Here is a 25,747-nt window from a genome sequence, read left to right as displayed (position 1 = left end):
CTGGTTTTTAATAGGGTCCCACCATCCAGCTTTGTGCCCGCCCCGCCCTGCAGCCGGAGCTACCCACTCCGAGCTGCTGGGAGCAGGGAGCTCACTTTCTTGGAAAAGGCTTCTATCTGGATACATTCCAGAGCATGCTTCCAAAAACATACTCTTAATCAAAAAGAAGATCACCTGAAAAACTGGGGCAAATTGTGATTGTCCAGCAGTGGACAATTATAAATGCCAGGAGGGGTTGCCAGTTGGCAAATAAATCCTCTGGTGAGGTCTTGGATTAGTTACATCACCAATGAGCTGACCGGGGTCTTTTTTTTTTTTTTTTTTTTGCGGTACGCGGGCCTCTCACTGTTGTGGCCTGTTGCGGAGCACAGGCTCCAGACGCGCAGGCTCCAGACGCGCAGGCTCAGCGGGCATGGCTCACGGGCCCAGCCGCTCCGCGGCATGTGGGATCCTCCCGGACCGGGGCATGAACCCGCGTCCCCTGCATCGGCAGGCGGACTCTCAACCACTGCACCACCAGGGAAGCCCCAGGGTCTTTCTTAATTGTCCTCATTTATGGGATAAGTTCTGGCCTTCCTCCGTTCCTTCCTTCCTTCCTTCCTTCACTACCTCCCTCCCTCACCTTCCCCCCTTCCCTTATCCCCGCCTCTCTTTCCTTCCTCCCTTCCTCCTTCCTTCACTTACTCTCCCATTCAGTCATTCATTCATCAGACAATCCCTGAGCTCCTCCTCATGGGTGCTGAGCGCAGTTCACAGAGTGGATACAGAAATCATTGAATTTCTCAAGACCTCAGAGCATCTGTGAGGAGAATCACCCATGTTACCTGCTCAGAATGGAAAGAAACCAGCTTGAGTGTGGCAGGTTTGTGGGACTGCTAGGCCCAGGGCCCAGGCAGGGACTCCTGGGGGACAGGAGGGTGGGGTTTGGGGGATGCAAGGCTGGACTGCAGACAGGAAGGGATCCCCTGGCCTAAGGCTGTTTCACCCTGGGACTCCCTGAGAGGCTCCCATGGAAGCCTGGCCCCTCGGAACCTCCATCCCTGAAGCGGGTGCCAGGCCCATGTGTACAAACAGGGGTTCAGTATTTAAGAGCAGGGAGGAGCAGGGAGCTGCCCTGAATGGCTGCCCGCTTTGGAAATTTCTATGCATTTGTAATAACAAAATTACCATAATTTGCTCGTTAACGCAGCTAGATCAGTCAAGCATTGTTCCAGCGCGGGCAGGGAGGCCGCGGTGCCTCTCTCTGCACACTCTCCACACCCCAGCCAGCCTGCCAGCCCGTTAGAGTGCTGGAAATTAGCATGCAAATGGTCCTAATTCGGTGGGCGAGCTGTCAGGCAGCGCCTCTCCGGCCTCGTCTCCGTGAAGGCCCTGACAGCCCGGCTCCGGCGCAGGCCGCCCTCCTCACTCCAGCCAGGAGGGGCTCCGAGGGGCACCTCCAGACTGACAGCTTGGCGGCCTCCCTCCCTCCGTCAGCGCCATCAGGCCTGGCGGCAGGCTCCCCGGGGAGCAGGCAGGGCCTGCCACCATGCCGGCCAGCCAGAGGAAGCGAGGAAGCGGGCGGGCTGCTGGGGGAGGCCGGCCGGTGCTCAGCTCCACCAGCCTTGACTGGATGGAGCCGCGGGGCAGCGCGAGGGTGGAGTGGGGCCCCCTGACCCAGGGCCCAGGGAGCCTCTCAGTGTGTGGGATCCGCGAGTGGCCCCGTGGGGACCCTGGGGCACTTTCTCCCACCTGCACACCTGTAAGGAGCAAGTCCAAGTCCTGCCTCGCTCTCCCATCTTTGTCTCCCAGGCCTGACTTAACACATCCCTCTCAGCCTTCGAGTACCTGGAACATCTCCGTCCAAATCTATGCGTGGAATTCCTCCAGCTGGGAGGGAGATCTGGGGGAGGCTGAGAAGGTGTGTGGGGTGTCTTGGACGCCCTGGACCAGGACTTGGCACCCGTGGCCTCAGTCCTGCCTCCAGTCACCTTCCCCACTTGGCATCTTTATGGTGGAGACATGTTAATGGTCTTCCTCCAAGGGCTGTCGTGAGCATAAAAGAGACGAGAAGTCTCTGCTTTCTAGAAGTGGCTGACATCTAGGGAGAACGTCTGTGGCTGGTCGTTTCCCAGCCTGCTTGCCCTTCACAATAACCTCACCAGGTTGGTGTTGATGGTACCCCATTTCCCTGCCAGAGGAGGAGGCCGAGGCCTCGGCTCACACAGAGTAACTTGCCCAAGTGGCAGGGCCAGGATAGAGTCCAGTCTTGATTGCTCAGAGCCCTTTTAACAAGAGAAAAGGCAGGACCCTGAAAGCCAGATCATGCTTCTGTCTCCACAGTGAAAGCGTGATGACACCGCCTTGCAGGCAACCTGTGCCTCTTAACGGTGCTTGGCACATTCTTAGTACTAAATAAATGTGGGCTGAACGAAGAGAACCCAGGTGGCCCAGGTTTGACAGTCTTTGGGATCCACTGTATCCATCTTTGTGTTCTCCTCCTGATCTGTGACAGCAGAGTGAAGAAGCTACAGCAGGAGAGAGAGGCGAAGCCACAGAGCTTATCTTGAAGTTTCTCCCAGGCTGTTTCTCAGGACCTTGCTCCTTCCTCCCGGAGGGTGGATGCGGCCCCACTCCAAGATTCAGGGTATGGCAAGTGGAGAGGGGGCTGGATTTCAGTCCCCACATGCCCAATTAGCTGGTTGCTCTTGTGCAGTGAACAACCTACTCATCCCTACAGGGCTGTCCTGCCCCTTTGTCTGTTTTAAGGGAATCTTATTGGAACTCTTTAGCCCTCAGATAAATGGAGAGGTGAGAGAGACCCTGAGAAACTCAAAACCCCAGCTAGCTGCTGGCTGTCTGGGGGGCAAAGGAGGCTCGTGAGCCTGAGTGTCTGCTGCATCACAGCACGACCCAGCACGGAGCCTGGCACAGGGCAGACGCTCAGTGAGGGTTTGAGAAGCCACATTTAATAATGTGTGGACCAAGAGAGGAAGTGAACACACAAAAACGTGCAGGAGTGAACTAAAAGCCATCCATCCTGCTTACCTCAGACCAAATAAATGCCTGCAGCCATGGGTGGCTTTTCCTTTCCACCTACTCTTTGGTTTGTTATTTGGGGGCTATGGTGTGAGCCTGATGGAACTTTAGGTCTCCAGGTAGCGACCTCTCAGTAGCTGCTGCTGGGCTGTTCAGCACATGTCTTGGAAAGGACTAGCCCCCCAGACACAGAATCCCAGGCTATTCTCATCCCGGGACCTGGGCACTTCTGCAATTCCCGGGATGAGACAGGATGAATGCTTGCAAACTTCATTTCTGCTGGAGGAGGAATTGCCCAGGCTCCCCCTAGTGGAGAATCGGGACACATCGCCCTCCTGCGTGTGGCGTTTCTGGTGTGGGCAGGACAAGCAGGACCGCCCCGCCACCACACCCTTCCTCAGTTTACCCGCAGTTGGTACATCCACACTCTCACAGAATCCTCACCACAAACCCGTGGGTGCCCTTGGTTATCACTTTTGTTATAGGCTCAGTGAGAGGAGGGGACTGGCCCAGGGCCATGCCGAGCCAGGACTGGAATCCAAGGTGCTCCTCTCTACCCAGCAGTCCCTATCTGGCCTCACACTATGAGTGTCCTTGGCTTTGGCCAGCTGACCACCTGCTTGCATGGCCACACAGCCTGGCCCTTCCCAGCCCCATAGCATTAAGCTCCAAATGGCCGGAGGTGCCCACTCCGTGGGTAGGTCAGTCTTTCAGTAAATATACGCAGAATCCTCCTTACTGGTCTCCCCAGTGCCACCCTTGCCCCCTTGAGTCCATTCTCACCATAGCAGCCAGAGTGAGCCTGTTACAATCTGAGTTGGGTCATGTCCCTCTTTTGCTCACTCACAGCAGAGGCCAAAGACCTTACCTGATCTTCCCCTTCCCACTTCCTTCCTTGACCTCATCTTCTACCTGCCCCCCCTCACTTTTCCCCTCCAGCCTCACAGATCTCCTCACTGATCCTCCAACACACCACCCACTCTTCTGCCTCAGGGCCTTTGCACTTGCCGTTCCTTCTTCTCAGAGTGCTCTTCCCATAGATATTCACATGGTGGCTCTCACTTCCTTTGCCTCTTTATTCGAAGGTCACCTTTTTGGTGAAGCCATCCCCAGCCACTCTATCACCTCCTTATGTTTTCTCCTTAACACACACTCTATGCTTTATTTTTTCCTATTTATTATCTGTTTGTACCGCTAGAATATAAGCTCTCCGAAGACAGGGACATGTGTTTTGTTCATGGCTGTATTCTCAGTGTCCAGAGCAGTGCCTGGTATCCAGTAGGCACTCAGCCAACATCTGCTGAATGAATAGGCGGATGAAGCATTGACCGTCTGCTGTGTGCCTGGCATCAAGGTAGACACACACCAGGTCTCCCCGGCACACCTGGGGGCTCCCCCACCTCGCCTGCATTTATCCCCTTAGGAAGCTTCTTCACTCTTCCTTCCTTGGCCCCCAAAGACATCTCCCCTCCCCTCTCCCAGGTCCCTCCCCACAAAGCTTCCTCCCAGCCAGGTCTGTGGGCGGGGCACAGAGAACACGATGAAAGTGTCAGTTGAACTTAAGAAAGAAGAGGACTCCACTGGCACAGCAAACTTCAGGGCTGAGTTTCTCACCCATGGGGAAACTGAGGCCTGGACTGGGGAAGACCCTTGCTCCAGTGAGTTTGTGGTAGAGACGAGACCTCACTGGGGCTCCTGCCTCCGGTCCAACCTTGACAGTTGTGAGAATTAGCCTGAGGGGTGTCCTGATTCAGCTCCCTCCACAGAACAAGTGCCTCATCAAACTTGCTGAGTACCTGTGGCAGGTGCCCAACCACCTGCCAGTCCACCCACACCAGCCGGCCCCTCTTAGCGGTCAGCTGTTTGAGGATAACCTTCTTAGAGGCCGGCCTTCTTAGGGGGCTGGATTCAGAGGGCTGGGGGACTAGACACAGTGTGCCTCTGAGGATGCTGGGAAACTCTTTAACGTGGGTCAGTGCTTCTCAAACTTTACTGCACACAAACCACCTAGGGATCATCTTCCAGAGCAGATTTGGTTCAGTGAAACTAGACTGGGGCCCAGGACGCTGCAGTTCTAACAAACTCCCCACTGATGCTGCTACACTCTGAGTAGCAAGTGCCTGTCCACGACTTCTCAAACTCACTGCGCGTGGAATCACCTCAGAAGTTCAGACCAATACTGACACCTGGCCCCACCCCAGAGATTCTGATTTAACTAGTTTGGGGTGTGGCCTGGCCGTCTGGATTTCCTAAAGCTCCCCAGATGATTCTAACAGGTAGCAAGGTTTGAGGACCCGGGCCTGGATCACTGTACGTTACTCCTGCCCTCTGGCGCATCTCTGCTCAGGGAGAGCCCTACAACTTAAAGAGCAAGGGATTCGTTGACCCGGTGAGGAAGGGTGAGGAGCTGGGAGGCTACATCCACTCCATCAGCCTCGGGAGCGGGCACCCCAAGGATTGAATGGCGGGCACAGCTGCTGATGGACAGGGGCGCCGACACCCTGAGCCCAGCAGTGGGGAGGGATGGAGAGCCCCGGAGCCCTTCCAGGCAGAGGAGTGACCAGGAGAGCTGAAGCAGCTGGATGGCCCCGCAGAGCCCCATCTTTGGCTCCGTGCTTGACCCTGACTCTGATAGAGAAATAACCCCCTTCCCCTCCTCAGCCCAGGCTGCCTCTCTCCCTGTATCTGTGCACTGGCCCCCAGCCACCCAGGACCTGAGTAATTGATGTGTATGCTGCCCCCTCCCGCGGACCGCGAGCTCTCTTGGTGGGCAGGGACCGTGTCTGAGTCATCTCTGCCTCCAGCCCCGGACCCTTGGCTCTGGGGGCGGGAAGGGTGTGCAGAACTGAGTGCGGTCCTTGGGGTGCACTGTGGCTCTGAGCCGCTCTGCTGCAAGTTCCCGGCACACAGCAAAGCCTGCACGTCGTGGTAGTAATTGTGGAGGTAAATCTTGGCTGGTCTCCTCGCGAACACTTGGTGAGGCATTCCATAAATCTGTCAGCAGCAACATTAAAATTTGATGGCAGGCGGCGCGGGTCGGCTCCGGCACTGCGACTTCCCAGCAAGGTATGACATCGTCACCTCCCTCTCATTAGTCAGCGGCAGGACGCTCAGGCCTCCGTGCCGAGTCAGGCGCGGCCCTGGGGGGAGGCAATTCTTCAGAGGAGGACCCCTGGCTGCTCTGAGGGACAGGCCAAGGTCTTGGCCACAGGAAAGTAACTCAGCCTTGGGCTGATGTGAGCTGAGAGAAGGCATACCAGGAGGCTCCGGGAATGTGCTGGGAGGTGAGCGGGGCTCTGAGTTGCAGGGGGCTGGGGCCATTTTTTGAGTCTGGGAGCTGGTAACAGGGGCTGGGGACTTGTTCAGCTTTATACGCGGCCTGGTGGAAACTGTCTATTCGCCCACAAAAAGACCTCGAAGAACCCTTTCAAAGGGCATGGGGTTGGACTCATCATTTCAGCAAGCAGAGGGGCGATTGAGCATGAATCTGGGAGAAAAAGTGTTCCTTAGTGCAGAGAGATTGGAAACCAATCTTGTCTACTTCCCACCTGCCATGGTTCACTTGGGGAAACTGAGGCTAAGTGAACCTCCAAGGCGTATATCCAAGGTCGCACAGTGGTAGAGGCAGAACAAGATTGGGACCCTGACTCCTAGTTCAAGGCTTCCCCTACACTCAAGAATTTGGAGCATTTGTTGAAATATGAGAAAATCATCTGGAAATATAATTTTCATTAAAAACAAGTCCCAGTGCATCCATTTTTTCAGCTGTCACACAGAGCGTGTGTTATGTGCCAAGACCTGGGTTAAGCATCAAATAGCCCCTCACGTCTGTAGAACACGTTTTGATTCACAGAAGACTTTGAAATGTGTTGATACAGTTTAGTCCTGTGAATGCTGCAGTGCCACACTGCAAATGACCTCAGGTTCAGAGAAGTAAAGTGACTTCTCCAAGGCCACTCAGCTGAGTGGCCGAGGGGTTTTGACAGGGACTGACCGGCTCCAAGCCCATGGTCTTCCCCTGAGCCTCAGTTATCAACACAGAATGGCAGCCATGGCTGCTCTCACTACCTGTGCAGAATATCAGTGCCCACCTTTTTACCATAATTTACAAAAGTCATAATGTGGTTCAGAGCTGTCCAAGGGTTTCAGGGTTTATCTGTCAATGTGCCTCATTGGCAGTTGCCTTGACGGAGCTGAAAGAGATAAGAGTCAGGCCTCTGTGGCCCATTCCACACCAGGACACATTGTGTCCTGCGCAACTGCCTCCTCGCCCCCAGGCTCCCTTCCATGGGAACAGTGGCAGTGCACTTTGATCTTCAGAATGCAGCCGGGGCTGGTGGGAGGTGCATACGAACAGATTTCAGTAACCCACTAAATGATGCTGCTTCAATGTCCTTCAAAGCCCAGATCACAGTCACTTCTTACAAGAAGCCTTCCTGGATACCCCAGCCAGAATAAATGATAACTTCTGCTCTGCTTCTAAGTCCTCCTCACCATTTGCTGGTGCCTAAATGCCTAGTTCTGGATCTAAGGAAGCCTCTTAGATGCAGAGTGTGCCCTGAATACGGGGCCTGTGCACCATCCCGAGTGGGGGGAAGGGGGCCTAGCAGAGAGCTCTGAATAGAGCCACTGTGAATGCTGAATTGAACGGATAAACAGAATTCTTGTGACTCTATTAGACATCCATCACAAATTTGTGAGCTGATTTTCTCTGGAATGCAATTTAGTGTCATCCCCGCAGAATTCTGTAGAACCTGGAGTCTGGACGTTTAGGCTTGGAATGGGGGCTTTTGGCCACCTCCTGGTCACTCAAAGAAAGTCTTCAGGTTTCCAGACCCAGCATCTTCTGATGGCCAAATGAGTACTCAGGAAAAAACCTGCCCAGTTTTCCAACCCAGCTTCGGCCCCCTGGAATGCAGTCTGGTCCTGGTTTCTGAGCTGTAACTATCAGTGGTTTTTGCTCTTTTGTTTTTTTTAAACTTCTTTGTTCTTTTGGAGTGAGCCAACCTTGGTGCTGTCATTATGTGGCAGTGAGGCCAAGAGAGGCCTGATGGGGGTCCTAGCCCTTCAGGATGGCACTCATCCAGTGTCCCTTTCCACCTGTGGGACCTGCACCCTGGCCCCTGCAGCAGACATAGCTCACCTCTCTTTTCGGTGTGTTTTGTTGCCTTCGTCTGTCTTTCTGTCTCATGCTTCATGCCTCTATCAAAGAGCAAGGACCAGTGTTTCACTAATGCTTTGTAGCATAATTTCACGATCTGTTTCTGTTGAAAGCACCTGGCTCAAGGAACAGCTGTCGGACACACGCAGTGCTCACTCAGCCAGCATTTGTACTATGGGTGGAGCCAGGCGCTGGGGGCCAGCCGGGGCCACTGGGATCTGTCAGTCACACATGATCAGTCCTGGCTCCTGCCCTCAAGGAGGAGCCACAGACTCACCAACAGGGGAAGCAAGATAGGGTCACAACCACCCTGAGTCTGCGCAGGAAGTGCTCTGGGCCATAGCCAGGGATCCACCCAGGGTTGGGGGCTCACGGGAAAGTGAGGACAATCAATCCAGAAAGGCCTCCTGGAGGAGGTGGTATTTGAGCTGGGTTTTGACAAGGTGGGGGATCGGACATGAGGAGGGAGAGGAAGGTGGCATTTCAGATGAAGAGCAATGGGGCAGTGGGAGGTATGGCTGGGAAGCTCATTGGGACAGACCCTGCAGGGCCTTGAATGCCACTGTGAGCCTTCTGGGCATTACCTTGCAGGCTTGGTCCTCACACGTGTGTTGCCTGTGGGCACTCCCAGGTAAGGGCACACTAGAAACCAGGAACTCCCCAGTTCTGCACACATACTCACAAATCAGGTGTTGTCTTGCACCCTAGTGAGACATTACGTTGTCTTGTGCATTGTTTGCTTAAATGAGAGCATTGAGACAGAATTTTGGAATAATACCACACCAAGAGAACAGATTAAAATTGAACCAGAAGTGCTCAATGTGAGTCAGAGCATAGCCATGGGTCTCACACTGAAATACCTACGGGGCCAGGCACGTCACAGAAAGAGGGGAAATCAGCATCGGGAACAAGACAATTGTATATTGCTTGTTCTGTAGCTGATGACACATTTGCCCCTTTAAAACACTAGGCAGCCAGGGAAGAAATGCACAGTGTGGCGAATAAACAAACAAAAACCAAACAACACTGAGCAGACCAGCAATATGTTTCTGTTGGCCCCGCGTGGTTCGAGGGCCCCAGTGTTGCCTCTGATGGGTGGCCAGCAGGTGGGGTCTGTGTTGGAGGCACTGTAATGTGACTGTGGCCTTGTTTCTCCTAAGTTCCCTGAAGGGTCCCTGCATTCGGGACTTTGTAGTTGCAGACAACAGGAAGTGGGCTGCAGGCACAACAGCCTCCTCTCTACTGGGGACCAAGTCAAGGCTCAGAATGGTCACTCCACTGCCTCATGGTGGAAGAGCAGGGACTCAACCCCGGTCTTCAGCTCCGTCTCGCTGTGCCCCTGCCAGCACCACCATCTAACTGCAAAGTCCACGGCTCTCCAGAGAAGCAGAAATGAGACATTCTGCATTCTCCCCCTCACTCTCACCCTCTCCCTTGGTTTTTCTCCTCTCTCTGTTTTTCTGAAGGGCTTCATGGCTGGCCTAGCTGGTGGGAGAAGAGGTTTTTCCCAGGAACAGATCGATGCTCTGTGTGCTGGGCTGTCCGGGCTGACAGGGCTGACCTTTACCGAGTTTGCTTGGGTTTTCCTTTCTCCGTTGGGAGCCCAGGAAGGTCTTGCTCTGGAGAGAAGACAGTTGAGAAACCTTGGCCTTCAAGGGGACCAGATTGGGGGTGGGTGCAGGGAAGATAGGAAAGGGGGGATCTGAGCCATGAAAGCCCTTTGAGGTCAGTTATTTCAATCTCTCCCGTACACACCGCCTTTGCAGATGAGAAAACTGAGTCTTGGTGAGAAGAAAAGACTTGATCAAGGTCACTCAGAGAGGCTTGACGGAGCCCCAGAATCCTGCATGTGTGTGCATGTGCACATGGATATCTGTGAATACGTGTGTTATATATATTGTATGTACACACGTATATGTGTATGTATCTATCCAGTGTATATATGTGTGTATTTTATAATAACGTAGGTGGTATATTATATAAATAATATGTAATATATTTGAAAGGCTGGCTGTGCCTGTGTTGGGTGCTCTAGTCAGGATCACTCTGGCCATAGACAGTGTTGTATATGCCCAGGTACCCGCTGACCCCTGAGCCACGGTGCACCATGCAGTTCTACCAAACCACAGGGAAGGACTGTAGAAGTCTCATGGTCCTTTTCAAATCATTCCTTCTTCCTCCTCTTCCTCTGCAGAGATTTTCTCTCAAAGCCCAGTTTGAATCCTTCAGAAATAGAACTTGGCTGCGAAGTCACTTTGAAAGACTTTCTGTATGTTAATTACAGCTGGCCAAGGTCTTGAGCAGAGGTGGGAGCCCACCATCTGCAGATGGGGTCGGCCCCCAGCGCGCTCTGCAAATCCCCATCATCTGGCAGGTGTCGTTTTGGGTTAATTAAGAGCTACACTGAGCCCTTTACCTGTCACTTCTGAGAATTTTAGTGAGAGTGAGAATTTTTGACTTTCTTGCCATCTCTGAGCTTTTAGCAAAGGGGAAACTGAAAATATCTCTGATTCTGCCGACTTTCCTGGCCCTGGAATCTCCAGGACAGCTGCATTCAGTGCCTTTTCTTTTTTTTCTTTAATATATATTTATTTATTTTTGGCTGTGTTGGGTCTTCGTTTCTGTGCGAGGGCTTTCTCCAGTTGCGGCGAGCGGGGGCCACTCTTCATCGCGGTGTGCGGGCCTCTCACTGTCGCGGCCTCTCCCGTTGTGGAGCACAGGCTCCAGACACGCAGGCTCAGTAGTTGTGGTGCACAGGCCTAGCCGCTCCGCGGCATGTGGGATCTTCCCGGACCGGGGCTGGAACCCGTCTCACCTGCATTGGCAGGCGGATTCTTAACCACTGCGCCACCAGGGAAGCCCCAGTGCCTTTTCTTGTGGCCCCCTTTAAACTTTTAATTTCAATCACTCCTTTCTAGTTACCTAGTTATTGGTTTTTACAATAGTTATTGTTATTTTACAGCCAGCTCTTCTATGTTTGAAAGATGGTGTTTTGGGAAAATCCACCATTTATCCTAAATTCCTTAAGTCTCTGCTTTCTTTTTGGGCCTTTGAGGAGAGAACAGCTATTCCTCAGCTTGATTCTGTTTAGTAGCTTTGGAAGGGCTTTCCATTTGCCACTCAGGGGCCTTTCAGCAATCGGGCGGCCCTGGCACATCCCATTGGTAAGGTTTACCCTAATCCTAGCCCCGCCCTGTTGCCTTCTGATGACGTGTTTCCGGTCCAGTGATGTGCTGCCAGTTACCTCACTTCTGTCTGATGCAATCTTGATTTCCGGTTACACCAGCCACCATTCCACGCCCCCCACCCCGCCCCCCCACCCCACCCCCCCCCGCCACCGCCGTGACCATGAATGAATGAACCAGATAAGAGGGAAACATCAAAAGACGAAAATAATACACACACACTTATATTTGGTTCAGGAATTACACGGTTTATAGAGGGATCAGGGTTACAGGTTCTTAGTAAGGTATCTTGACCCAATAAAGCGAGGAAAATAACATTAGGAGTAAACTCTGCCCAATCAGTTGGGGTGTAATTATTTGTGAATCGGATCTCTGGATTCCAGCGTTTGCTGGATTCTGATTTTTGCTCCCAATCAATTTCCACTGTTACCTGACCAGTGGAATACTGACTAATAAAAGACTTAATAGGCGTTTCAGTGAAGGCCGCAGGAGGTTCTGCAGGGACTGGAGTATTTTTCTGCAGAATCATCGGAGGTGGATGTTTGCACCCAGAGCCTCCCATGTTAGGATGAGGCTGAAAATTGCCATCAGTGTCAGGAGCTTTCGCCCAAATAGGGCCCTGGAGATAGATGTCTTTATCCATACATACCCGACCAGGCTGTACACCCATATATAAGGGCACTTACTTTTGTGGTTTATTGCTGGGGGTGTTTTGACTCGATGGAATTTTTCTGCCAGAAGTAGCTGCATAGATATTTGTTGTTTCAGTCTCATCTTCTTTGGTGAAATGTGGGGTAGGTGCTTTGTTGGTGGTCTGCATTATCAAGCTGTTATGTACACCACCTTCCCTGCATTGTCGTTCCAGTTGCTTATGCCATTTGGTCTGGGCCTTCAAAAGCTCTTTGCGGGCTTCCCTGGTGGCGCAGTGGTTGAGAGTCCGCCTGCCGATGTAGGGAACACGGGTTCGTGCCCCGGTCCGGGAAGATCCCACGTGCCGCGGAGCGGCTGGGCCCGTGAGCCATGGCCGCTGAGCCTGCGCGTCCGGAGCCTGTGCTCCGCAACGGGAGAGGCCACAACAGTGAGAGGCCCGCGTACCGCAAAAAAAAAGAAAAAAAAAAAAAAGCTCTTTGCATTTGCCAACCAATTCTCCACTGCTTGGTCCTCTGCAGACATGTTAGGTTGATTGTTTTCTTTATTGGTTGAGAAGCCCTGTATGCATTGCCACGGGCCCAGCTCATAGTTAGTGTATTTTTGCCCATAGTTACTCTTCTTAATTTTTGTGGTTTGAATTGTGCCATCTGCTGAAGTTTGGTAGAACCCATATAGGTACTGGTCGACAAGGGGGTTGGAGAGATGAGTCACTCTTTGATTATGCACAAGGCAAGAGTGAAAAGGGAGGTCTTCAAAGGCATATTGAAAACCGAAATTATTGCCAATGCGAAGCATCTGACTGGAAAAGTATTCTAGGCAATAAAAAGCTGAGCGTGGAGTAGGGGATGTGTTCCCTCTGCTCTTCATATGCACAGTGCAGTACCAGTACTGAGGCCACATAAAAACATCACCGGGAAAAGCGGGCAAGCACCCCTCGGTGGCATTTCCAACCACGTATGGCAGCTGGTATGTGTCATCTGCAAAAATCTGGATGGTTGACGTTAGGTTATTGGCAATTGTCTTTGTGCCTGCTGCCTCCATGACCTCCTTAACTTGTATGTTGAAAATTTTGATTCTACGAGCCTTTGGTCGGATGCCCCAGTAGTTGTTGATGAGTCGCTGACAGTCTTGGGGACTCCAGTGGCACTGGAATCTGTTGAAGTCGAGGTAGGCCCAGGGGTGCTGTAACCCAAGTAGGCAGACATGTCAGAGGCATGGCCTTTAATCTGCTTGTAGAGATTGTTGTCATAGAAGGGGAACACCCAAGTTCTCGTGGAACGAGTGGTGACGAGATTCCCTTGTCATTGAGAATCACATGCCAATTTCCTGAGGACTCTCCAATGCCTCTGTTGCCGCCGCCTGCATCTGAAACTTCTGCGTCTTGCGTAGCCATCTCCAAATTACTGCTTCCTGCGCTTCTCACGGTAGCCACTCCAGAGGATCCGCGGGGGGCCAAAGAGGTACATTCTCCTCCTCGTCCTCCCGCGGGGAGACTGGGCTCTCCAGGGCTGGTGTCTGCGGCTGCGGGGGTGGGGTGGGGCATGTCTGTGAGGCCCATAGGTGTCAGCAGGTGCTTCTTGGCCTGGAAGACACCTCGGGTAAGGTTTCCACCAAAGGAGGTATCTCCTGGGAAAGAGTCTATCAGCTCTTGGTCTGCTGAATTAAAAGTGAGATAAGGGTTCTTTCCCTCCTCGATTATTTTGTCGTAGGTCATGGACTCGCATGGCTGCATCCACCTTGTTGACCTGACGGCCCTTAGCAAGGCCATTAATAGGGCCAAGGTACTTATAGCCCGGGAGAACAAGACTCATTGCAGAGTGTTTAGGTCATCCTCCAGATGCAGACAAAGCTGGAAGCCACGGCTGCTGTTGGTTTGTTTTAGGGACAGCGCGTCCAGGTTTTGAGTTGCACCAAGTAGCCACTGCCCGGATAACATTCATAACAGTCAAAACCGTGATGAGCCACGCAGGTGCGATATTCCCGCGTATGCTTATTAGATTGATCCAAAACCACCAGCTTCGCCAACCCCTTACGTTCCTCGCACGACAGGACAACAGCTCTGTCACGGCTAAACTTGCGCTCTGGACACCTCACCTTTATTTCAGCCAGACCAGTGGTGTCAAGGCACTGTGAACAGGTCAAGAGACTCCTCTTGTGTGTTTTCCCTTGCCTCCTGGGGGGCCCCTATATCCCTGTGTCAGCTGCTGATTCAGCAGATGCGGCAGGGGACGAGGGAGGAGCTGGGGGAACTTCGGCACTTTCCAGCTGACATGGGGAACTTTGAGCTGCTCACCAAGGCCATGGAAATCCCCTCGCTACCGAAACTACAACTGGTCTATTCATAGCACTCTCAGGTAAGTGGGGTTTGTTAGCGCCTGTAGGAACCTTGAACACCGGTTCAACCGGTATAGCATTGCCATGGCCCCACTGGAAAAATTCTCTTATCTCCCATTTACTTATTTCCCCAAATCATGCCTGAGTTTTACTGTGAACCTAAAAAGGAACATTCTTTCCTCCAAAGGTTCCTTATGTTCCAGGGTAGTGCTGTTCCCATCAACCACAGTACCCGTATATATATTACTGGTAATAAGTACAGGCGTTGGTTCAATTTGCACAGAACCTTTACATTTTTGATCAACCCCGCATGGCCGACCCACCCAAAATGGCTTTAGCAGACTCTACAATTTTACTGGTCATCTTTCCTTCCTCCCACCAAATCACCATCTTATCTACCCAGTCATTGAAAGGAAAGTTCCCATTAGTCCAGTTTCCACAGCCATAAAATGGCACAGCACGGGCAATGGCCTCCACGATGCTTGTCTTGCTGGTGGTCGCAGGTCTGTAGAACCAGATGGCGGTTGCACTTGTTGAACTCCCGCCGGGCCCAGTGAACTAGGATGTTCGCTGCCAAGACGGGGTCGTACCGATTCACCTGGAAAAGTTGAAACACCTTGTTCCTTGTGATGTCCCCGACTGGAAGCTTGCCTAGCAGGTAGCCTTCGGCCGACTTTGTCAGGAGCATTTCGGCTCGCGCGTTCTCCAGTGCTGCTCTGTTGAGCTCGGTTGAAAGCTGCTGCGAAAGGATTCTTTGTCTTCCAGCAGCCATTGTCTCTCAGAAGTTATTCCGTTTTCGACTAGCCAGTCCACACCCTCGCTGTATTTGTGAGTGGTCCTGTTAAGAATAACAGGTACCGGGCTTCCCTGGTGGCGCAGTGGTTGAGAGTCCGCCTGCCGATGCAGGGGACACGGGTTCGTGCCCTGGTCCGGGAGGATCCCACATGCCGCGGAGCGGCTGGGCCCGTGAGCCATGGCCGCTGAGCCTGCACGTCTGGAGCCTGTGCTCCGCAACGGGAGAGGCCGCGGCAGTGGGAGGCCCGTGTACCGCAAAAAAAAAAAAAAAAAAAAAAAAAAAAAAGAATAACCGGTACCTTGTTACTAGGGCCACAGGGCTCTGGCTGCAGATCTTTCTTCCACTGAGCGATCAAAGCTGGGCGGCTCTCCTAATGGAGGGTGGCTGGAGAAAAGGCTGGAATGTTAGTCCATGCCCAGTGAGCCTCCGGATGCTGCTTAGTGAGGAGATAAAAGACAGTATAGCTGGCATCAACAGATTTAGTCAGCCCGCCTTGTTTTGTTTCAGTCACAGTTACCCAGTCCTCAGTGTTCGGGGTTATACCCTCCAAGTCATCACGCTTGATAACTTCCTTAATGTGCTTGATACGTCAGCCAAGCACAAAGGACTTAACTGTTCCCTGCTCTAACAGACAATGCAGATGAAAGTACTCACTGCCCTCTTCTAGTTAACAGAAGGAGAGATGTCAGGGCTAATCTTAGAGCTCCGTGTTCATGGGGAATGACTTGGTCAGATCCCCAGATAACTGGGTTCTCATGGTCAAAAGGCCCCCTTCTCCGGCAAAAGAGAACTTTCCTTCTCTGGGGTGAAGATAATGTTCTATATCTTCATAGAGGTTTCCGCTACACAGGTGTATACATTTGTCAAAACGCAGCAATAGTACATTTAAGATCTGTGCATTTCATTATGTGTACACTTTACATCAAAAGAAAAAACTTTTAAACAAATAATGAATTTCAGTTAATGATACGCAGGCTGAAATACTCAGGGGAAAATGTATTGATGTTTCCAGTTTACTTGGAAATACATAAAAGATAAGATGAATGAAAGGCTGGAGGGAGAGAGAGATGATAAGCAAGTGTAAGAAAATATTGATGGCGGAATTAGGTAGTGGGTACACAGTGTTCACTGTAAAATTCTTTCAACTTTGCTGTGTGTTTGAAAATTCTCAGACATACCAGAGGTGGGGAGGGTGGTGAGGGGAGGATTTTCTGTCCCCTGCTGGCCCAGCCCAGTGATGTCTTCCTTGGGATGGTGGAAACCCGGGGACTTGGAAATAGGCTGGTGTTCTGGTCCTGCCCTGGCCCTGCCTGGTTTGTGGCTTGGGGGAGGGGAGGTTGAAGGAATTTATCTCTCAAGTTTGTCCAGTTCAAATAATCTGGAACTATGAGTCTCAGCAGAGGTTGGTGAGGTTTAATCTAAGATAAGTTTGTGGTGGGGGGAACGGGCATATCTTACTTCCCATTAATTCTGGGAAGAAGTGAGTTGCTTGGAGTTGGGTAGGAATGAGGGGAGTGATCGCTAGTCCCTCGGATACCTAATGAGAAGCCAAGTCCCTCGGCCCCGAGCCCCCGAGTTCTCTGCTCTAAAATCTTGGATGGGGTTATCATGAGATGGAGTGCCACGCCCTCTAGATGCTTCCTAACTGCACTCAGACGGGGTGTTAGAGGGGGAACGGTTAACTTCCGCGCGCTCACGCCTGTGGCTCAGGCTTCCTGACATCACGGAGTTCTCGGGCCCTGTGATCCACACTGTTCTTGGACCACAGTCTTTCACCTCAACCCCACTGGCTGCCCAAACGTGGCACGCAGCTGCTTCCTTCGATTTCCATGTGGGGAGAAAACACCAGCCCAGTTGTATTGGCATTTGAGTGTGTAGCAGGCTTTACGTCCCAATGTGGGTGACTTAAAACGGGAATTAGACGCCCACTTCTTGAATGTTCTTCGCTCCTCCCACCCGACGGGGCACGGACGTCTCCTCTTGTCTCCCGCTTTCTCCTTCTTGATAGCAGAACCTCCCTCGGTTCAGGTCGTTCAGTCCTCCACGCACCACACGTGAGCTGTCACCATCCCCACCCCTGAACCCAGCTCTGGGCCTCCTTTTGCGTATCCAAGAACTCAGCAGTAAAAATAAATAAAGCTCTAAAATTCCTTTTAGGGACTGATTCAGTCTTCCCTCACTCCTCAGCTTCCCCAGTCTCCTTGGCACAGGAGCAGGTAGTTTTGTTCTTCCAATAATATTATCTTGTTTACCTGTCACCAATCCTATGATGTAGGTGTTTTATTAGGCCCATATTCAAGATGACAAGACTCTGCCCAGAGAGGTTCCTTTACTTTCCCAAGGCCACACAGCCAATAAGTGGCAGGCTGACTACAGACCATGGGGGCAGGCTCCCTCTCAGCACTGCCACGGGAAGCCCACACCCACCCTGTGGGCAGGCTCCTCCCTGCCCCCTCCCCACTTTCTGGTGGCCCAGCACAGTGCGGAGGCCTAGCTTACGGTGCCAGTTCCAGGCCTGGTCTCAGAAGGTCCAGTCTTGCTTTCTCCTCAGGACTGCTCGCTCCTGGGGGACTGAAGATGGAGAAGATCATGACCCATGTTTCGTTGTTGAGAGTTCTTGGGGCTTCTGTCGGAGCACCTCCAGACACGGTCTCTGAGGAGGGTCCATGTGCTGTGTGCTTCCCAAATGGAGGTCTCACTGCCTACTGGGCATGAGCTGCTGGGCATGAGCTGGCACCGCAGTCAGGCCTCACGGAAGATTTTCTTTTAATGCATAAAGAAAAGGTTTCCCAGTTTAAAGGGTTGGCATTTTTGAGAGATGCCCAAAGCACGGATCAGTTAGTGGAATGAGGCAAGTGTCCCGTGGTGTCCTTGGTGCTGGGCAATCATAAGAGAAGCGTCTATTGTGCAAGCTCTGTCTTGGGCCCTCGGGCCTCACCTCTGGGTGCCCCAACGATGATCCAGAAGTGGGGCTTTCATATGATGCCTGAGAATCTCATTCCTGTGCTGGAGGAGCATTGCTTCGTGCCTGTGGATGTTGCAGCTGTGTTGTCCCTCGGGCTCCCGTTCCCTCTCGCTTGGATTGTGACCACAGCCTCCCAGCTGGTCTCCCTGACCACGGGCTCACCTCCTGCAGCCCGTCCTCCAGGTCCTGGTCCTCCTGAGTCTGAAGGCTTCCCGGGTCCCAGCCCTGAAGGGAGAAATGCATAACGTTTCTGCTCCTCCCCACTCTGCTCCATAGCTTGCCTCTGCTGGGGCCTCATGAAGACCTGGCTGTGCGGGGGTCACACTCTGTTCATCCCACCCCAGACTTTTGCTTGTGCCCGGAATGCCCTGTCTGCCTCTGCATATCAAACTCCTACCCATCCTGGCTCACATGCTCCCCTCCACCCAGAAGCATCCCCAGTGCTTTCCCCAGACCTTGTCTTGGCTGGACCAGGCTCTCTTTTCTAAGCTGCGGTCCTAAGATTTGAAGGAAAGAAGGTGAATGTGCCTCAGGTGTCGTGATGATGGCGAATTCAAGCAGGGGAGACACAGCAGGAGATTGGAGCCTCCAGACCCAAAGAAACCCATCATCAGGTGGGGCCCACAGAGCCTCAAGGAGAGGCCTCCCTCCCTGCTGGGAGCACTGTGGCCCCTGAGAAGTGAAATTCAGGCTCCGCAGATAGGAATGGCCTTTAGACATCACTTGGTCTGATCTGCCCATTTACAAATGGAAGACAGAGGCCCAGGGTGGGAAGGCAGTGTCACATGGGCAGAGGGCCCTGGGCTGGGAGACAGGAGGCTGGACTTGGAGTTGCCTCCTGGCCTGGGCAAGTCCCCCCACACCTTCCTGAGCCTCCATTTCCTCACATGTAAAATGCAGACAGTTGCACCCATCTCGTGAGCTTCACAGGACTGTCAGGAAGGTTAAATGAGATTCTAGATGCCAAGGAGGCCTTGGTGACCGATGTCAGGTCATTGTCATGTGACTGACATTTGCTGAGCAGTCACTGCGTGCCAGACACTGTGTATCATTCATTCAGTCTTTACAGTGACCACGTGCAGTGGGATCTATTAATTGTCCTGACTCTACTGAGGAGGAAACAGGCGCAGAGAGGTTGAGTAACCTGCTGATGGTCACAGAGCTAGGAAGAGGCAGACGCAGGATTTGGACCCAGGCAGTCTGGCTCCAGAGCCCTTGCTCTGAAGCGTTCAGTGGCAGCATGTGGGCTTGAATCTGGGTGGTCTGCTGCTTCCCAGCCATCTTTGTGGCCGAGCTAGTCCGGGTCCACAGACAGGCAGCTTTCTTGGCAATTGAGGACCTGGTCTCCCCACAGCTCATGGGTGAGGACTCCCTAAACCCAGCCAGCTGCCTGTGTGGCACTTCAGATAATGACACCATCCTGGAGTCCCCAGCATGTGGCTGGACCAGCCCTGAGGTCTGCCTCATGCCCCAGAGACCGTCAAGCTCCCCTTACCCAGAGGGCACACTCTCACAGGGCATTTCATAGGACAGGGGCCCCGCCGAAGGTACCACCATGCCAGTGCTCTAAACACAGCAGGCAGGGTGGGTCCCTGGGGGTTCATTTCTTCCACCAGGAACAGGATGGCGTGGTGGATGGAACCTGGGCAATGGATCGGATAAACTGGTTTGAATCCTGGCACACAGCAGGTGCACAATACACCCCTGGCTATCAGTACTAATAATGGAAGCAGTGAAAGCCGTCATCTGTGAACGAATGGGAGGAGTTCCCATTCTTTCATTCATTTAACAAATAGTTTTCAGGGCCTGCTAGACATTGAGATAGAGGCATGAACTCCCTGCCCCCATGGAGCTTACATCCTAGTGGAGGAAGCAGAATTAACAAGAAAGATAAGCACAATAAGTTAGATATGTTAGATTGTGATCAGTTCAATGGAGAAAAGTTAAGCAGGGAAAGTGGAAGGAGTTTCCATTGGAAATGCAATGGTTCAGAGGTGACATTGGAGCAAAGCCTGGAAGGAGGTGAGGGAGAGAGCCATGTGGACAAGAGCGTCGTGTTACAGGTAGAGGCAGCGAGCTACCGGCGGTTCATGGAGCACCGACTGTCTGCTGTGGACGGGGTGTTACACTGGGGGTGGGTGGCATGTGGGTGCTGAGAGGAATCAGACACTGACCTGCAGACAGACGCTTCCATGTCACAGGAGAGTCCCGTGCAGGTCAGGGCAAATCTGGCGCTGTGGGGCACAGCGGGAGACAGGGTGTGCCCCAGGAGGGGCAGGAGAGGGGCTTCCCAGAGGAAGAGGTATCTGAGTGGGATTCTAGAAAGTCAGGCAGGTGGGGACAGGGTCGAGGATGGTGGGCAACACTGACAGGTACATCCTCTCGAGGAGTTGGAGCTGTTTATGGCCCTTTGCCAATTTGGGGACAGAGTTGAGGGGAGGGTGTGGGATGGACAACAAGGATACAATTAATTAATTAACTCCAGCTGAACAGGCCCGAGACTTGCACTTTTGGGGGCTGGAGATCAAGGCTTCCTGAAAGAGGTGGCCTTGGAGCTGGGCCTGGCAGACAGGCGCGATGCTGCTAGATGGAGATGCAGAGACGGCCTTTGCTGGTGTAGTCCAATGCTCCGGGCCAGGCGCAGTGCTGTCAGGAAGCGCCTCTGATGGGGCAGCTCTGTGGGTGTCCAGAACCCTGGGGAGAGGGTGGCTGTCCCCCTTCTTCAGGCGGCTTGTGGCTCTGCTCCCCCACCCGACCCCCCAGGAGGAGGAGGAGGTGCCGTGGCGCTGATGGAAATGCAGAGGCTGGGCTGCTGTGGCCCAGCACTGTCACCATGCTCTCCCTTGCACGCTGGAACCTGACACCCTGACCACTGAGGCATAAAAAACAGAGAATTGGAAGGCTCAGCCTGTCAGGCTGGGAGTGGCCCCCAGAGAGGCCAGAGGAGGAATGCATGTGTGCGTGTGCGCGCGTGCGTGTGTATGTGTGTGTGTGTGCGCGCGCGCGCGTGTGCACGCGCATGCCTTGTCTGCAGTTGCCTGTGGAAGTGGGGAGGAGGCTGGCTGGGCCCGGGGGGTGGGAGCGGCGGGCCCTCGGGCCTGCTTTATTGTTCTTGCTGTACCTGGTGGAGCCCTGGGGCCCCTACACTTGGGCCGAGGCCCCCAGAGAGAAAGCAGTGCTCCAGGTCCTGACTTCTGGCTGGCTGTCCTTCTAGAGGCTCCTGCCCTTCGGCCCTTTGGCATCCCTAACAAGAATCCATGGAAGCATGGATGGTGCAAGGGTGGTCTCATGGGGCTGTGTGACTCCTGTCACCACTGCCAGGGTGGGGCCCACATGCTCTGTAACCAGTAGCCTAAAAAGCCACTCAACAGCCAGCTACCTATACAACTGCTGCCAGGCACTGGGGCTGCCACACCCCAGGAGCTGCAGCCACAGGGAGGAGACAGGAGGGGCCTGTCCTGCTACAGAGCCAGGGCAGCAAGGTTTGAGGGCAGGGATTTTGAGCTCCTCTCCTGACACTGGCTAGTGGTAAAGAGGCTCTCCTGTGGCTGGAAGTGAGGGCACAAGGAAGTGCCAGACGCAAGCGTCATGGCTCCACGAACAGCTGGGCAAGAGTGAGCCATCCTCAGTTACGGCTCTGCCCGCCCACACCCACTGCTCTCTCCACCTGGCACAGCTTGCAGCTCTCGGTCCTTTCCCCACGCCCAGGAGGCCCCCCCAGTCGCTCTTCCGTGCTCCCCCAGCCCTTCAGCTTGTCCCTTCATCTCAGCAAAGTGCCGGGGGCCTGAGTTTGTCTCCTCTTCCCCGTTGGACTGAGGCCTGGGGAGCAGTCCTCTCTGGATTCACGGCACAGAGGTCTAGACTAGAGTTGGGGTCATCTTTGGCTTCCCAGTCCAGAGCCACTCAGGAAACACATGGAAGTGGCACTGCACCCACACTGGGGTCCTGGAGTGGCCTCTGTCAGCGCTGAGAACCAAGTCCCAAGCCCCAGACTGCTTGGTTCTCAGCAGTTGTATAGGTAGCTGGCTGTTGAGTGGCTTTTTAGGCTACTGCTGAGAACCAAGCAGTCTGGGCCTTTGGACTTGGGTTGGGTGAATCCAGGCTGTTTTGTGAGAGACCCTGGGCATCAGTCTTCCCATCTGTAAAATGGGTCAATAACCCCAGGGAACACCTGGCACATGGTAATCCAATGGTACACATGTGAGAGGTTGGTATTCAATCCCACTAATAAGAAAAAGGTTATAGGGGAAAATGTAGACCATGCCAATGACAGCTGTCCACTTGATAAGGGGGTGGACCGGACTTGCCTTTCTTGGTTACACAAAGTACCCGCAGTTTATGAAAGAGACAAATACCATTGGCATTTTCCGAACCTGACTTGACATTTGGTTCCTGTTTCTCTCTCCACCCACCACATGCAGGGAGTGAGTTTTCCGGGAGCCCCTACAGCCACCCTCAGTACCCCTCGTACAACGACTCCTGGAGGTTCCCCAACCCAGGCCTGCTCGGTGAGTACTGGCGGAGGCCCTGCGGGGCCCCTGGGCCATCAACTGCCCCATTGGGCTCCCTCATTGGGCGAGGGTCCCTCAATATCCTCAGGTCCGGTCACTGAGGTGGGGTGGGTAGCTCTCCCCAGATGCTTGCAACGTGGGAGTTGTGATGGGGCTTCAGGACAGTAAACACCACTCCAGCCCTGCTTATGCCCTCAGTGCTCCCCCCGATGTTTTAGTGGATAAGGGAAAATGGCACAGAGGGGGAACAGATTTAAAAAGGCCATTGAGGGAGAAGGAGAAAGGTAGGAAAAGTGCCTGCCCAAGAGTAACATATTTCTTAAGAATCATTGAATATTTTGGTGAGAAATCTCTAAACAAGAGCAGCCAGGAGACCAACTTGGATTGATTGGTAGTGGCTATCTGTCTTGGTAAGGACTCTGAGGCATGGATATTGATTAGTGATGTCTGCCATGGACACCACTAGAGCCAGCTCCATTAGAAATGGGTTGCCCTGTGGCTGAAGGCCTGCCAAGTCATGCCGTTCCGAGCTCAGCTGGTGCCCAGACTCTGCCCAGGCCTCAGACTGCAGATGGTCCATGGCTGCGGCCAGCCTGATCTGTGTACATCATCAAAGATATTTGGGCCACCCCAAAGACCAAGCAGGGCTAACTCAGCCCTCAAAAGGCCAAGGAGAGCCCTTTGTTTTGTTGCAATGAACTCACATGAGACCAGCTGGTGAGTGCCAGCTGGAGCTGAAGATTCTGGAGCATGAAGCAGGGGCTTAGTGCTCACAGATGTCACACACCCTGGGGGCAGAGCCAGTGAATCAGCCTGTAGGCAGCAACACCGATCTCTCCCCAGCAGTCAGCTGAGGAATTTCCACTAAGGTCAGGCATGGAAGGGCCTCTGAGACCATCCAGGTTTATCTGTACAGCTTAATAAGGCCTGCTTAATTAAGAACCTGTTACTTCCCTGGATCCTGAATTATTTCAGGACTGAGAAACATAGACTTTATCAAAAAAGCAAGAACCTGGTGTCTTCAAACTCAAGTTGCTAGGCATGGGTCTGTGAAGGAGGCCATGAAGTCACAGCCTTGGCCCCTTCCCCAACCTGCTTTGGTGATTAGGACAGACAATGACGTAGACACCATCCCTTCCTGGCTGCAATCCTCCCATGAGTTTGAGCCTTGGGCCGCCCAAAGCATTTTGGTGTAGCTTGCAGAACTTCAGGTGAAATAAGGAACAATGCCAACTAGCACTCCAGGCCCTGTGCCTGAATATTTCATTTTATAGCAGACTGGGTTCTTGCCATCTGTGGACTCCTGGAGGGGCTGAATCTGGGGACTGATTGCTCAGACTTCTTTTTTGGTTTTGGTAAAAATTACTTCTAAGTATGAGGTAAGGTCTCCGCTTACTTAATGCTTTTCCTTAAACAACCCCCCTGAGAGGCCCTGGGTTCTGAGTTGGCCCAGTTGTCAGTTTCAGGAGGCAAACGCTGACCCTGAACCGAGTCTTTCAGCAGGGGTTGGGGTGGAGGGATGGGTCAGGAGGCCTGAGCCTGGGAGCCACTCCCTGCAAATCAGCCTCATAGAGAGCCCTGGTCCCAGCGCTGCTGTGAGACCCACAGGGGATGTGGCACAAAGGAAGCCTGGGCCAGGCTGCAGGAGGGGTTCCTTGTGATGGGGATATGACCCCAAGGAAGCCATGTTGACCTAGGGCCTCCACATATGGTCGTGTACTGCCCAAGGGGACAAGTGGGGGCTGAAATCGAGCCCATGCATGGCACAAAGCCCCAAGCCCTGGCACAGAAGTATGGCTGCTTTTTCTAATTTTTATGAGGTATCTGATAGGCTGATTTGCCTGGGAGTTCAAGAATCAGAGAAGTGAGGAGGGAGCTGCTCAGGCAAGCATAGCAAAGGGATGGAGTAGGAGGTAGGGCCACAGGTGGGGGACCTTGAATGCCACACTAAGAAGTCTACACCTGATTGTGTGGGCAGCTAGGACCCCAAGGGGATGTCAAGGGGAAGGTGGGACTAGACCACATCCGAGGCCTTTGCCGCTCAGGCTGGAGTGAAATCCAGTTCATATCCCCAATTATATGCATGGACTATGTGTCTGGTGTGGAAAAGTTGTGGACAATGTCCCAGGGAGCTCACAGGCGGGGGGTGAGAGAGCCTCAGGCAAGTGTATCTGTGCTGGGATGTGCTCAGTGACTTGAGGGGGTCCAGAACCAGTGTGGAGAAGAGGAAAAAGAATCAAAACTCTGTTCATCTAAATGAGCACTTGCTAATTATACAGGCACTGGGAAAAACCCCTCATGTGGGTTACCTCATTTTATCCTTTTAACAGTCCTAGGGGGCACAAGGTATCAATATTATCTTTACAGATGAAGAGTGAGGCTCAGAAAGGTTAATTAACATACTTGAGGTCACACAGCATGCAGGCAGCAGAATGAGAACTCAAACTCCCATCACCCTGACTCTAGAGCCTGTATTCATAATCAGTGTGTGATGTGGTACTCTTACTCTTCCTGACCAATTCAGTCTGAACAGTACTACAGCCAGGAAAAGAGGCTCATTTCTCCATAGTAACAAGCCTGGGAATCCCAAATACTCAGACCTTGTATGCCATGAGAACAGCGCTGATCTATTTTTGAAAGCCAGGTTATTGTATTTATCTGTCAGGCTTTCAGTTGCAAACAACAGATTCCACTCTGGCTGGTTTAAGCAGAAAGTTAATTTATTAAGGAATATTGGGGGCTCCCAGAATCTCCAGGAGGACCAAAGAGACAGGCATGGGACACACAGCCAGGAACAACTCCAGGGCTGCTCTAGCGTATACGCCTCCACTGTTGGTACCCGCAAGCAGCCCGCTCTGTGCTACTGCTTCAGCTGGGGTGCTTGAGAGCTCTGCCCTGTCTCTGTACCCACCTCCAGCAGGTAGAGTCTGTCAGCCCACTTCCTCAAGCTGCTCCCCTCCCAAATGAGGTCAAACTCAAGAGATTCTAATTGGCAGGACCCAGGTGACGCCCCTGTGCTCTAGCAGCAAAGGCAACTGGGAGAATGAGTTCTGACTTCTAACTCAAAGAGGCAGGCCTCATACCACAGAAAACTCTGCAAACGCAAGAAAAGTTTAAACAATGTTG

General features: G+C 52.9%; 1 protein-coding gene across 2 annotated transcripts in view; it reads left to right on the top strand.

Annotated features, from left to right (window-relative positions):
• The window catches only part of PAX5 (paired box 5), a 191,293-nt gene that overhangs the window by 154,704 nt on the left and 10,842 nt on the right, over nucleotides 1–25,747 (top strand). For both annotated transcript variants that reach the window (XM_033858284.2, XM_033858285.2), the window contains exon 9: nucleotides 22,532–22,618. In XM_033858284.2, the coding sequence (XP_033714175.1) occupies nucleotides 22,532–22,618 (87 nt within the window). The remainder of the gene's footprint in view (nucleotides 1–22,531; nucleotides 22,619–25,747) is intronic.

Source organism: Tursiops truncatus, chromosome 6 (assembly GCF_011762595.2).
Source record: "Tursiops truncatus isolate mTurTru1 chromosome 6, mTurTru1.mat.Y, whole genome shotgun sequence".
Taxonomy (NCBI): domain Eukaryota; kingdom Metazoa; phylum Chordata; class Mammalia; order Artiodactyla; family Delphinidae; genus Tursiops; species Tursiops truncatus.
This window is presented reverse-complemented; position numbering and strand designations above follow the sequence as displayed.